We start from the raw sequence: 14,351 nt of genomic DNA on the forward strand, positions 1-14,351 counted from the left end.
ATGTTTACTATCTGGCCCTTTACAGAAAAGACTGCATGCCCCTTGTCCAGACTTCAAGTCCCTCTGCGTGTACGTCCAGCTGCATTTGGAGTCGAAATTCGTCACATTCAGGCTAGCCCACTCAAGAGCCACAGTGTGAAATCATCTCACCCTTCCACCTGCCAACCCAGTGCTCTCTAACCCCCAGCTCCCCATCATCTTGTAGTTAAAAATCTTTGTATCTAAAATGCCATGGTCTTGGGGGAAAAATTGAAAAATTGAAAGACCTTTTAAAGTCATAGTCTGAAAGCTATTTTTGGACACTTTCCTCAATTATCAGCACCCTTGTATCTTTCCTGAGGTCTAGAATTATTCTCCAAAGCTGATTGTGTAGTTGTTTGCTGACGATACAAGCATTTAAAACAACACTGGCGACTACACTGAGACTGAGGTGTATGTCCTACAGCTGTGGTAGAGAAAGCAGAGAGCCCCTAGAATCTGTGATAAAAAGGAAAACATGACAATTATTGGGGCTGGGGGACCCACATTAACCATGGACTGATTCCTGCAGGGCACCCTCTGAGAATGAAGGTGGCAGGTTGAAAGACAGTGTGCATCCTGAGCACAGGATCCCCTTTAAGGAGATCGAGATGGAGACAGGTTGAATAGACTAACGTGGTCTCGGATTTACTTGTGTAAATCTGTGTCCTGCTCGTCTTCACGTCCCCATGACCCAGCTCTGTGTCCACAGATGGACACTGGGCGCCCAAGTCAGGTTTGTTGCAGTGTGGAGACAAGCGGTTTTAGTCATCCCAGTGGACGGGAGAACCGAGGGACGCTGCGGGGGGCGGGGTGACAGACTAACCACCCGCAGGCGCCTTCCTGGGCTTAGCTTGTTCTCTCTGCCTTCTGATTTCAACCATGACAATCATGTCCAGTCTCTGGAGAAGTGAGAGGGGTTGGTGGAGGGAGGGAGGCCGAGGTCACTCAATGACTTCAACATGTCGAACCACCTGACCCTGATGCCCAAGGGTCTTCACCCGAAAAGGGTCATCACACAGCTGAGGGGCGGGGCCCGGGGAGCGCGCCTCACACCGCTCCCCCAGGGTGCACCTGGCACACATGTCTTCTGCCAGTCTCTCAGGGACAGTAAACTAAGGTTTTACTCTTTTGTCTTTAAGCCCATGTTTCTACCTTGTTTTCTTGATGGTCCTCTGATACTATAATGTTCATCTGGCCGACATAATTACTGTCCCAACAAGCTGCCCCCTCGCCCTGGACGAGTCCCTTTTGCCGTTAGCTCTCTCACTGCATTTGGTACTTTCTGGGTTATCGTGTGATTTATTCCCTGACTTACAGTCTCCCAGCCTTTCTCCTAACTTCCTCATAATGATGTCTTTTCATTTGTGATTTACTTGTTTTGTGAGATCCTAATGATGTTAATAATCTAAGGAAAAAGAATATTATATTTTCAGAAGCAGTTCTACTTAAATGATTCTTTTGTGAGCCAGGCAGGGTCTTGACTGTTAATGAATGAACATTTATTTTACTTTAGAAAGTTTTTGTATTCGTGGAAGAGAGTCAAAGCTTATGCTTTCCCTGAAATGCGCCTGAAGAACTCAGATCTGTCCCAAGGCTTTCTTTCTAGAAGACCTGCGCCAGTGTCTGCCTTCTCCCAGAACAGCATACACAGCTTTGAGCAGCTGGACTAGCTAGTCCTCATTCACTTCTTCAGCAAGCGTTGACTGAACCTCTAGTACTTGCCGTAGGTTGCACGAGAGGCAGAGTAAAAAGCACAGTCTCTGACGTCGATGAATTTCAGTGAGTGAGACACGAGGCCGCAGGTTTGGCTACTCGAAGTGCATCTGAGAGCACAGAGCAAGACCATCTACCTCCGTGGGGGTCAGGAAAGATTTCCTAGTCAATGCTTAACCTGAATCTGGAACAGCTAGCACTTCAGGTAGAGTGCAAAGACAGAACCCTGAGAAATGAGCACTTTGTGATGAGAAAACCCAGAGGGGCTGGGTGCCGGCTGCGCTGACGAATGAACAGAGATGCGCATCTGGGGAGAGAAGGCCAGGCTGTCTCCACCGCATGCCTCCTCCGTCTCCACCCAGTCTCCCTGGTGGAGCTTCTAGACAAACAAACCTCTCGTGTTCATTACATTCTGCACCAAGTCTTGGATTTTCAAGGGGAGAAGACATGACTCTGCATTCAAGGACCTCATCCAGTCTGGTGGAGGAGGCTGATACATAAGGAAATAATTATAATGTGGTGTGTTAGATACTAAAATAGAGGATAATAGATAAGTGATTAAATGCTTTGGAAGAATCACAGAAATTTCAATAAAAGAAGTGACTTATAAAAGACTCGTAAAAGAGCTGAGTCTTAAAGATACAGTAAGATTTCAGGAAGAGGAAATGGCATGTGCAAATAATTTAAGTATATAATTGATTGAATGATGTTTTTGTGGACCTGCAAATATTTTATTGTTGTTGGAACCTCAAGTTCCAAGGAGGAAGTGGCAAGGGATGAGGTGAGAGAAGTAGGTAGAGGTCAGTCCATAAACAGCCTTATAGGATGTGCTCAGGAATTTGATGTTTACCTATAGGCCATGGAAGGACAATGATGGCTTTTCCAGGGGTGGTAATATGGTCTCATTTGCATTTTGAACGGTGTATTCTTTCTAAGGCTGCAGTGGTGCGGATGGAAACGAGGGGGCAGATTTGAGAGCCATTGGTACGTGTTCGGTCTGCCCTTAGCAAAAGCAAAGTGACTGTCATCATCTTTTATGCAAATTATTGATGTCAAAAATACTTCTGCTTTTAAACATTTCCTCCACATTTATAAAACATATTACTTGATGTAGAATTTCTATATCTCACATCAGATGTCTTCAATGTTTTTGTTTTCAACCCACAACAAGACCAGATAAGAAAATCTATTTGATCTCCATCTTAGTATACATAATCCTTAACAGGTAACCTGGCTTTATACACTTGGTAATACACTGATAAACGCTTAGCAAACAGCTCTCCTGGAGAGGAAAGCCTTGCTTTGTGGCGTTGGTCAATTTCCATGGTGTAAATACTCCTGTCGCTGATTTCAAGCTATCAGCGTGACATCACTGAACAATGTACAATATTACAATGTTAGATAGTATTTCCACTGGATACAATAGTGTGTGTAACTCAAGAACACAGAGTGTAACATGTAGTGAAATAATTAGGAAGTGATGAGTTTTGAGTATGTATTACCTGTGTTTTTAATATGATTTATTTTATTTTAAGTTTATATAATTTTTTATAATGGCTGTGTTTAACATGCAAAATTCCAAATATGTAACATCAGCTCTTTGAAGTCAGTACAAATCTGCTCCAGCCCATCACTGCATATACTCCTCTTTTCCAAATAATTGAAATGGTATTTATTAATTCAACTTTCACTGTTTCACAAGAAAGTGGGAAAATTTGTAAGTAAAGCACTGGAGGGAAAGCAATACCGCATAAGGAGCAATATGACGTGTAAAATAAGTGGTAAGCCTGTTAAGAAGTTTAATATCTATTCTAATTTGCATACCTATCATCATATGGCCACACTGAAATAAACAAAAGATGCCCAGTGTCCTGTTTAATATCGATTGGTCAAATTATAAAACATGGATTTCCTTTTAATTTGGCCAGCTTATATAGTAAATGGTGTAAATAAAAATGGAGTTATTTAAAGACTGCATAAAATATGACTGAGGGCTAGAGCGTAATATTGCCTAGCAAATGTCTTCAAATTGTTCCTTCTTTTAAAATATTTGTGAAAGGAAAATAGAAAAGCAATTTGCAGCTTTGAAACAGGTTACTGTAGAGAACTCACGCAACTTTACAAAGGAACGAGGGCAGGTCTCCATTAGTGCAAAACAGGCTGCTCAGTTTGGAGCACGTGGGTCGACTTCTGGGCTGACCTGCCCCAGCCACAGACACCTGGGCTTCAGCCATTTGGAACCCACCGACTTGTGCCCAAGCTTGTACTCTGCCTGTGGGCTGGCTCCCAGCACCACGGGAAAGTTCACCATCGGTGAACTGCCGTGGGAAACCAGGAGGTGATGTGGGCTGAGAACTAGACAGATCTGGGTGAGATTGTGGCTTTGCTTCATACTGGTTGCCTGTTTTGGGGCAAATCACATAAATTCTTGGAACCTCAGTTTCCCTAAATATAAAAGGGAGATAAGAACATCTTATTAAATGCTGAAGATAAGAATATAAAGTCGTTCACACGAGTGGTAGTAATATTGAAAACACAAACGGTGACAACCAAAACACCACCCTGGGATGTATAAAGATGGTTTTCCTTCCTGCCCACCCAGGCGCCCCTGGCTGCTCTGAAGATAAGCAAGGAGGGCGAGGTGTTCTTCTGGTTGTGTTCTCCATACCAACCAATTAGAGGAGCTCTTCTTTTTCTCTTTCTGCCCTTGCTCCTCCTATTCAAGAGATGCTTCTTTCTCCTGTGGATCGGGAACCTGCTGAGCTCTGAGCTCACAGGGTGGAGGAGGGACAGCAGCAGCCGAGGTGGAAGTGGTGGACTGTTGAATAGAAGGAGCCCATCGCGGCCGACTCATGGCCAACAGCCTCGTGTGGGGAGAGACATATTTCAGAAGTAATCACTCAGGCCCAGAAATTTCACAGAATACTTATTTTGTTATTTTTTCTCAGTTCTTCAATATAGGAGATTGAGCCCCAATCAAACCTAGATGCTAGTAAATGAATTTGGAACCAAAGCCAGATACTAAGAGGTTAAATGAAAATACAGATTTCCTTTACTTTCTGTGGAATAACTTAGCTTAAATGTCCTTGCAAACAAAAAAACACACAAAAAAGTCTATCCTGAATAAAGAATAGATTGGTAGAGATAATGTGGTAGAGAGAGAGAATAAGAATATTATGATAAATGATTAAGGAATAGTTAGGATACAATTAATCTGAAGTTAATAATACAATTACAAGGCAGAGTTTGGGGCTTTTTAACCAATAAACAAATTTGGATTGCTTGCAATCAGCTATCACTTAGGATAGGTTATGAGTATTTTCTTTTTAAACTCTACATTTGTTCCTAATTCTCCCACTTTCCAACAAATACAATAAAATTTGGTTCATAGAGCTGATTCCCAGCCTGGGACCCATGAGTGATAATGAGCGTCTGTGAACCATTTAATAGTGAGGAAACACCGACAGCTTTAACACGTACCTGCATGAGGCTACACAGACTCACTGAAATGTTATTCTTCTTTGTTTTCTCCAGAAATTATATCAAGTGATTTCAGTAACTGGTTGTCTTAGGCAGCTTAGCTATTTATGGCATCATGGGATTTGTTCACGAAATACTGTTTGGAAAACGTGGGATCCATGTTGAAGGAGACGCTGTGACAAGAGATCTCTGCTTCCGACAAGCTTAAATATCCAGCTCAGTTGACGAATGTGTTCTATTTGAGACAAAAGAAACATGGCTAGCTAACTGAGATGCATTCTGCAGAAATAGTTATTGAAGCAAAATTTTCATAAATTTCTACATAAATATACACTTCTCTAGAGAGAATAAGAGTTTTGCAGACACATCTGCATCTCAAACATGCATGTAGTTACACAAAAGACCATTTTAACAACTTTGATATTTTTTAAGGGATGGAATTACTAGGTATTATGTCTTTGCTTTTTGGGGTTACATGGAAAAGATAGAATTGCATTTTGACTTTAATTTTAACTCAGGGTTTCAACGGACATTAAAAAGGTGCAACATTTAGTATTTAGTCTCTTTCTCTGGTGTGTTTTCTGCTCTCAAGGTGTGTCTTACATGAGGTGTTCTTACATTGCCCCCTGTAACCTCAGGCTTTAGGCTGCGTTTCCATAAGAGCCTGAGATAATTTGATGTGTAACTTTCTCTCTCAGAGTTTCTTATATTTAATAGTAAGCTATTTGAATAACTTCTTTTAGCAAAGTCATAAAGATTAATGTTTTTCTTACAGAATTATGAAATTTCATGTTGCAAAACGGAAGTTTAAGGAAACATTACGTCCATATGATGTAAAAGATGTCATTGAACAGTATTCTGCTGGCCACCTCGACATGCTGTGCAGAATTAAAAGCCTTCAAACACGGTAAGCAATGAAAGAGTTCTGTGCTGTAAAGGACGAGGCATAAAGACTATCTGGGAAGAACTTTTCTGTAGTAGAGAAAACTCTTCAATTTCGTATTTCTAATTCATTTTTAGTGGAGAATTGGACTTGCTTTTAACATAGATTTTATTTAAGGATGTAAATCAGGCATTAAAAGCCTCCGACTCTTGAGGGTCTCAGTTTCATCATCTGTAAAAACGGGAATAATGTTAGTGCTTCCCTCACAATCATGAGCACTGAGTGAGTTCGTGCCTGTAAGCCGAGCGCTCAGTAAACGCTGCTGCTGCTGCTCTTCTGTTATCATGTAAATCCCAACATCCTTCAGGAATAAGCTAGTCTTCCTCTCTCATTACACTTCACCTGTCTGGCCCACAAAGGCAGACCTCTCCCTCCCCGACCTCCAGCAGCGTTCAGAGCCTTGGCAAGCTGTGCCAGTCCAGACGCAAAAGCCGGGGGCTCTTGTGTTGTCGCCTGTCCTCCTGGCTCTACACTGAGACTAGGTCTGTCCCTCCACTCATGTGCACTCCAGGCACACACTGTCCTTCCAGTGAGCATCCGATTGAATGACTAAAAGAAATGAGTTCAGTATGTCATTTCATGTGTTTGATTGTTTTATCTTAAAGCCAAAATATTAATCAATTCAGTTTTTAAGAGATTTGCTTTACTATCAGGCACAAATTACCAGCATTTGTGATTGAACAGTTCTTAAAACATAAAGACTGGGTCTTAAACATTTGTTTGCATGCCCACACACACTGAGCCCAGTGTGAGGCCTATACGAGGCCCTTAGTAAAGCATCCATTGATCAATTATAGAAATCGCCATTTGTTCATTCATTCAGCAGATAACTATGGAGCCTGCAATGTGTGCCACACACTGTGGACATCCAGAAATTAATAAAATCATGACCCAGTCCTTATAGAGCTTGCAGTTTAATAGATTAGACATCATGGCAGAAGGTAGTCATGCTTGTATTTCCATGCAGACAAAGTAAACTGGAAGGTTGAGTCAATAGTCCTGATAATGCAGTTCCGAAACACACAAAACAGAAGAAAGTAATTCCCATTTAGGCTGATCAATTCTCCTTGGAAATTGTTTTAACTCTTCCTGTGGTCATGTTACAATCTCTGCATAGGTGGCTGGGGTCTTCTAAGTCCTTTAATAGAACTATCTATGCCTCCCAAGGTTTTTATAAAGTTGAACTTCTACAGAATTTACAGAACTAATCTTGAGTTTCTGGCTCATGTAGTGGATGTTCTCTGACTAGAATTCCAAAGGACAGAGACACTCTTATCTGCTTATATCTTACATATCAGATGTACAATAAATGCTCATTGAATAATCTGTACTATTAACATGAAATAATCATAATCAGGATTTTGTTGTATTTTAAGTAGTGAATTCAGAAAATGCCTAGTCAGATATGGAAACACAAATTACTTTGTAGTTTAGGACAATTTTGCCTCCAGAAGATCTCCCATAAGTGATTTCATCAAGAACCAGAAATGAGAAAATTAATCTTATATGTAATTTTTATGTTAAGAAAATGAGTGCATCAACTGGAATAAGTTCATTTTTATATTATCTTATAAACTAAATATAATTGTATTTAATTTTTCTTTTCAAAACACTTCATCCTGGCGTAGGGCAATCTCCAACCTCAGCACTCCTAATCAGATCTCCTCTTTGTCTGATAGTGTTGATCAAATTCTTGGAAAAGGGCAGATCACGTCAGATAAGAAGAGCCGAGAGAAAATGCCAGCAGAACACGAGCCCACAGATGACCTCAGTATGCTCGGCCGGGTGGTCAAGGTTGAAAAACAGGTACGACTCAGCTAACTATACTAGTTGACATTTTAGCCAGAATTTCTTTTTTAATCAATTGGATGTTAAAAGGTGTTCTGAGCCCCAATTTACAACATGTGTGTATATGTCGGGGGGTGTCCCACACAATCAACAAACAATTCCTTGACATCAGCTGGGTGTCCTACAATTCAACTCAATTCTGAGACTATCTACTCAGAGATAGTGTCAGATCCCCTAAGTTAAAGGTTCAGTCCTACACTACAGTCCCGCTGGGACCATTACAAACGCCATTCGAAGCCCAGGTTGCCACCTGTGCTTGTGATCTACCACCTACAGATCTGAGGTTCCCAGGACCCCCTCCTTGGGTTCAATTAATTTGCTGGAGTGGCTCAGAACTCAGGAAAGGTGTTTACTCACTAGACTACTGGTTTCTTATGAAAGGAAATGACTCAGGAACAGCCAGATGGAGGAGATGCGCAGGGCAAGGTGTGGGGAAAAGGCAGGAAGCTTCCATGCCCTCTCCAGGCACACCACTCTCCCCAAATTTCCTTGTGTTCGCCAACCCAGAAACTCTTGGAACCTCATTCCTTTGCTTTTTTGTGGAGGCTTTATTACATGGACACAATTGATTAAATCATTGACCACTGGTGATTGACTCAACCTCCAGCCCCCTCTCCCCTCCTAGGAGGTATGGGGTGGGGTCGAAAGTTGCAAGCTTCTAGTCACATGATTGTCTCTCTGGGCAACCAGCCTATCCTTAGTTGCACCCCAATAGTCACCTTATTAACATAAGAGATGCCTTCAAGCTTTTATCACTTAGGAAACTACAAAAGTATCTGGAGCTGTGAGCCAGGAACAGTGGACAAAGACCAAATATATATTTCTTACTATAAATCACAATATCGCAGATATATTTTAGTGACCAATATATTTAAAAAGGAATAAAATCAAGAAAGGGTGAATGAAATTAAATTTTCTTTGTATGTAGACAGTGTTCTCTAAAACACTTGGATTTCCGTATGAGGAATAGAAAATTTCATCTCTTTAATTAGTACTTGAACTGGAAGCAAATATAGATTTTCAACAGTAAAATAACAAAGATTTATTTTTCATTCACGTTTTGGTTATTTTCATTTCCTTTCTTTTCACTCTTTAAAAAAGAAAAAAAAATCTCATTATAGCTATGATGACAGATTGAATGTTTGTTAACCCTGAGGCTATATCTTCTCATAGAAAGACAATTTTCCAGAGATCAAATTCTCATCGATCCAATCATAAATATTCCAAGTATTAATTCTGAAACGTGTTGTACCTTTATTTTTAAACTCAGAATCACCTAGACTGATATTTAAGATCTTGGTTTCCTCAGAGGCTGAGTTCCTTACTAGAGCGCAGTAGAGTCCTGGAATGTCTTCACAGAAGAGGCTTAGGAAAGGCACCTGGAGGGGCTGGGCAGTCTTGAAGCTGCATTGGTACAGTTCTGATATGGTTTTGGAGAACATCAGTGTCTATTTTGAAGAATTTGAGGGTGGGGCACCCATGTCAAAGCCAAAGCACCCCTCTCCCCTTCAGTCCTCCCTTGGCCCCACCCCTTAGGCGGGGCCTTCTAGGACAGTGCTAAGGGTCAGGACCCCGTCAGACTCTATGCTCAGTATTTAACTGTATTAACACACCCTGACCTCATCTTTTGATTCTAGAATTGAAGGCCGTGCTCATATGTAACCATTTTCCCCATTTTCAGGTGCAGTCCATTGAGTCCAAGCTGGACTGCCTGCTAGACATATATCAGCAGGTCCTCCGGAAAGGCTCTGCGTCAGCCCTCACCTTGGCCTCGTTCCAGATCCCACCTTTTGAATGTGAACAGACGTCTGACTATCAAAGCCCTGTGGACAGCAAAGAGCTGTCCAGTTCCGCACAAAACAGTGGCTGCTTATCCAGATCAGCCAGTGCTAACATCCCCCGCGGGCTGCAGTTCATTCTCACCCCAAACGAGTTCAGTGCTCAGACTTTCTACGCGCTTAGCCCTACTATGCACAGTCAAACAACACAGGTGCCAATGAGTCAGAGCGATGGCTCCACAGTGGCAGCCGCCAGCAACATTTCAAGCCAAATAAATGTGGCACCCAAGCCAGCAGCCCCAACAACTCTGCAGATCCCACCTCCTCTCCCAGCCATCAAGCATCTGCCCAGGCCAGAGGCCCTGCACACACACCCCGCAGGCTTACAGCAAAGCATTTCTGATGTCACCACCTGCCTCGCTGTCTCCAAGGAAAATATTCAGGTTGCACAGTCAAATCTGACCAAGGACCGTTCTCTGAGGAAAAGCTTTGACATGGGAGGGGAAACTTTGTTGTCTGTCCACCCCATGGTGCCCAAGGACTTGGGCAAATCTTTGTCTGTGCAAAACCTGATCAGGTCCACAGAGGAACTGAATATACAGCTTTCAGGGAGTGAGTCAAGTGGCTCCAGAGGCAGCCAAGATTTTTATCCCAAATGGAGGGAATCCAAGCTGTTTATAACTGATGAAGAGCTGGGTCCCGAGGAGATGGAGACAGACGCTTTTGATGCTGTGCCCCAGCCTGCCCGGGAAGCTGCTTTTGCCTCAGACTCTCTAAGGACTGGAAGGTCACGATCATCTCAGAGCCTTTGTAAGGCACGAGAAAGTACAGATGCCCTCAGCCTGCCTCCTGTCAAACTGAAATAAGTTCCTCGCTTTGTTTCTAGGCATTGCAGTTCCTTTAGCCATTACATATCATTGCATGAACTATTTTGAAAGCCCTTCTAAAAAGTTGAAATTGCAAGATTTGGGAAGAACATGAAAGTTAGTTTATAAGCCTGTTATCTTTCAATTGCATGAAAATGCATGTTTAGGGACGGCTGAAATTCCAAGGTACATCAACGTTAACCTACTCATTTAGTAATGTACCTCGAGTTAAAAATCCTGAAAACCAGACACTGCTAATGCTACGGAGTGTACGAAAATGTCGCGATCAGGTACTTTAGAAGATTTGACTGTGTATTTTGAAATTATGGGAGTAAACACCTTCAAATTCCAGGCATTTCTGCTGTGTCGTTAAATACAAAATACGTTTTCAAAATTAGCCATAATGTGTGTTTAAACACAATGGCTGTCAACAGCTGCTAAAGGTATTGAGTAAAGCAGAATTTGCGAATAATAGAAATGGCTGCTTATTTCAAGATATATGTGCCAACCTATTCCTACTTAACCATTTTATTATTAATGTAATTTGAATGTCAGTTTGTGTGCTTTTGGTGACAACGCTGTGGCGAGCAACTTCGCACATCATGTTCATGTTGTTTTTTATGACAAGAATGTTCTTCAATTAGAAAATGTGCAAATAATTAAGTTCAGGGCCAGTGGGGCAAATGGACTGACTACTGGACGTGTGTGACTTCATGCAAACATATCCTGTGCTGGCTGAGTCAACATCACAAGTGGTCAGCTTCTGCAGGAGCCAGTGCCACCCGGTCAGCAGAAGGTAGCAGGCAGACTGACCTCTCTGCAGCGGCCCACCGCAGGCCTGCCAGCACTGCCACCGCAGGGGAGCATGGGCAGCTGAGGTACAGGTGGGATCCCAGGGAGGGGACATGTGAGCAAGGCTGAGATGGGAAAGGCCAGAAAAGATCCAGACACAACACCGGCAGGCAGGCAAAGTCACGGAAAATGCCTTCCCTCGAAGGCAACAGGAGGGAGACATCAGCCACAACAAAACAACTCAATTTTTTAGAAAATGAAGATTGCCAGGGAATTCAGCTACCCATTCTTATTCGTCCTTTATTCTTATATATAAGCAGAAAGTTTTGCAAGGTATTTATTTTTAATATGTCCTGAATGTTTTTTGCTGTTGTGTCTCATTTTTTGCATATGAAAGGCTAAAACTAAACTTCCTTTACTTTTTATACTGTAGTGAACATTTTCTATTCTTCCCAGAGTGTTGCCTCAAATCTGAAATTATTGGTTCAGTTTCCTGGTGTAAACATTTACAGTGAGAAGCCAGACAACACTGGCAGGGTCTGCAAATCAAAACACTTAATCAACAACTAGAATATGCAACCATGTTCTGGGGGGTTTGAGGAGAAGAAGAAAAAAAAAAACAAAAACAAAACACTTAATCATTTAGCATGGCCGCAAAAATACCAAGAGAAACAAAATAAAAAATGTACTTACCAGAAAGCAGGCAGTGCTGACTGCTTATTAGAAACCAGCCCAGCTGTCTCAGACTGTCAGAGCTTCTGCTCAGGGAATGACATTCAAAAGGCAAGGGGAAGCAAGATAACTTAAAGTCGGTTAAACTCTAGCCACGGAGGACTTCAGAGAGGAAGAGCTTTTTCCTTGGCCCATAGTGGTGCCTCCAGAAGACTTCTCCAGCAGCCAGGACGAATGAGCAGGGATATCAACCTGCTATCCAAAGGCAGGGGGCTGCCCTGAGAGCCACCAGCCCTCCCAGCTCTGCCGCGCCAGTTTCTCCATGCCTGACTCTCCTGCTACTTGTCTTCTCCGTGAACTGCTTATCCATCCCTGCCACCATTTTGCTTCTGAACTCCACCAGGACTTAACCAGCCTTCATCCCCAAGTAGGCCACTCGTCCACTCTACCCAAAATGTACTTTTCAACCTTTTAAAATCCTGTTCCTTTTGATAAACACTGAAATTTTGAAAGCTTTCTCTTCTCACCCCACCTGGATTCTAGCACACTCCCCTGGAGTGTATCATTCAAAATCTTCTTGGCTGCTAGAGACACATAGAAGATAGTCTAAATTTTACACTCCAGTTAAGAAGATTTTATCAAGCTGTTAAAGCAATTATTTTCATTTTTGAAATATAGAATTTTAGTAAATTATTAAATGCAATTTTTCATCCATCCATGTCTCTACTCAACCTGAAGTTGTGACACACCCTCCCCAGCAGGCTGCAGAGGTGCACACACACACGCACACCACTCCACTGACTGAAGCCACACACCTGCCATGCACTCTCAGGCTCTCTCCAGGTACGAGTGAGGGCAGAGGGGGAGGCAGCGACTTTCAGGTAGCACTGATTCTCGGACATGCTCTGTCCTGGGTCAAACCCCACTGGCAGCAGAATTCTGAATGTACTGGGGACCCCTCCATGGGCCTCTTTAGGCCTCAGACACAGTACAGTTCATCCAGCATTCTGAAGACTGAAGATTCAGAAACAAAACCTAAATGCATCACTGAGGTCTTAATTATAGCAAAATGTGGCAAACTATGTTGTGAAAAACTTTCATACATTGAAGCCATGACCATTTGTGTCTGTCTTACTCCAGCACAACAATTCTTAGATGCTAATGATAGTTGTGTTGTGTGAAACTATAGGCTTCTGTCCGCTGTGTTGTTCTCTACGGGGTTGAGAGGGGCTCCTGTTTACACTTAGCAAAGCCCATTGGTCAGTCCCTAGTGGCATCCTGAAGCACAATTTGATGGAGCACTGAGCAGCCACATGCTGTCTCAGTCCAAGTTTGTCTGCCTTCTTCAACTTGTAAGAGTGATCAAGCTAAGACTTAATTGCAAACATCCCTTATATGAGGTTAACTCAAAAATTTTGCTGTGTCTGATCTAAATGTTAGCATTTTGTTCAACTGAATTAATATCTGTAGGTTGCAAGTTTTGTTTAAAGAGGACACTTTATTGAGTTTTAAATCTTCACCTCCTGTTCTAAGGTGCCTTTCTTACCTCCCATTGACTGTGATTCTGAAAGTCCTTATTTTGCAGGTAAAACCAGTCTAATAGAAAGGAGGAAATCAGGCACAAAGTGACTAATTCTTATGCCCATTTGCAAAGCAAAACTATAAGAAATGATGAAACCCGATAAATTAAATTAATGGAGCACTTCATTCAATCAGATTTTTAAAATATCATAATGTTAACTTATCTCCCCAGAAGCCGATTTTTTTGCCTTAAATGATGTGATTGTGTTTTTGTAAGAGAAACAATTTAATATAATTATGTGCATTTAAGTGAGCAATTCTAAAAGTCATGTATGACAGTACAATTGTTTGTTTCCTGAAAACAAATAAATCAGGACTATCATATCCATTTCAAGCTATCATTAAAATGTAATTTCCTTTGCTCTCTTTTACTGGGATTATTTGTTTTAAAGTAAAACATTAAAAATATGTCTATAAACAGCTAGTGTGACTGTTTTTATCTGGAACTAACCGGTTGGGTCTGAACTCACTGATCCCAGTCAATCAAACGAACTGTGCACAGATTTTGTGCTGAAATATAAAAATTATCTTTTTGCAATGTTGCTGAAGAAATCATTGGTAATTTGGGAAGGGGAGAAATTTGCAAATGTTTTTGAGGGTATCATAAGAATAATTAATTTGATATTATATCAAATATATATTTTGATATCTATTATA

General features: G+C 41.7%; 1 protein-coding gene across 14 annotated transcripts in view; it reads left to right on the top strand.

Annotated features, from left to right (window-relative positions):
* Positions 1 to 14,112, top strand: part of KCNQ5 (potassium voltage-gated channel subfamily Q member 5) — a 470,944-nt gene extending 456,832 nt beyond the window's left edge. For all 14 annotated transcript variants that reach the window (XM_070244825.1, XM_070244827.1, XM_070244826.1 and 11 more), the window contains 3 exons: positions 5,990 to 6,121; positions 7,837 to 7,963; positions 9,687 to 14,112. In XM_070244825.1, the coding sequence (XP_070100926.1) occupies positions 5,990 to 6,121; positions 7,837 to 7,963; positions 9,687 to 10,649 (1,222 nt within the window). In that variant the 3' untranslated portion in view covers positions 10,650 to 14,112. The remainder of the gene's footprint in view (positions 1 to 5,989; positions 6,122 to 7,836; positions 7,964 to 9,686) is intronic.
* Positions 14,113 to 14,351: the final 239 nt, after the last annotated feature.

Source organism: Equus caballus, chromosome 20 (assembly GCF_041296265.1).
Source record: "Equus caballus isolate H_3958 breed thoroughbred chromosome 20, TB-T2T, whole genome shotgun sequence".
NCBI lineage: Eukaryota > Metazoa > Chordata > Mammalia > Perissodactyla > Equidae > Equus > Equus caballus.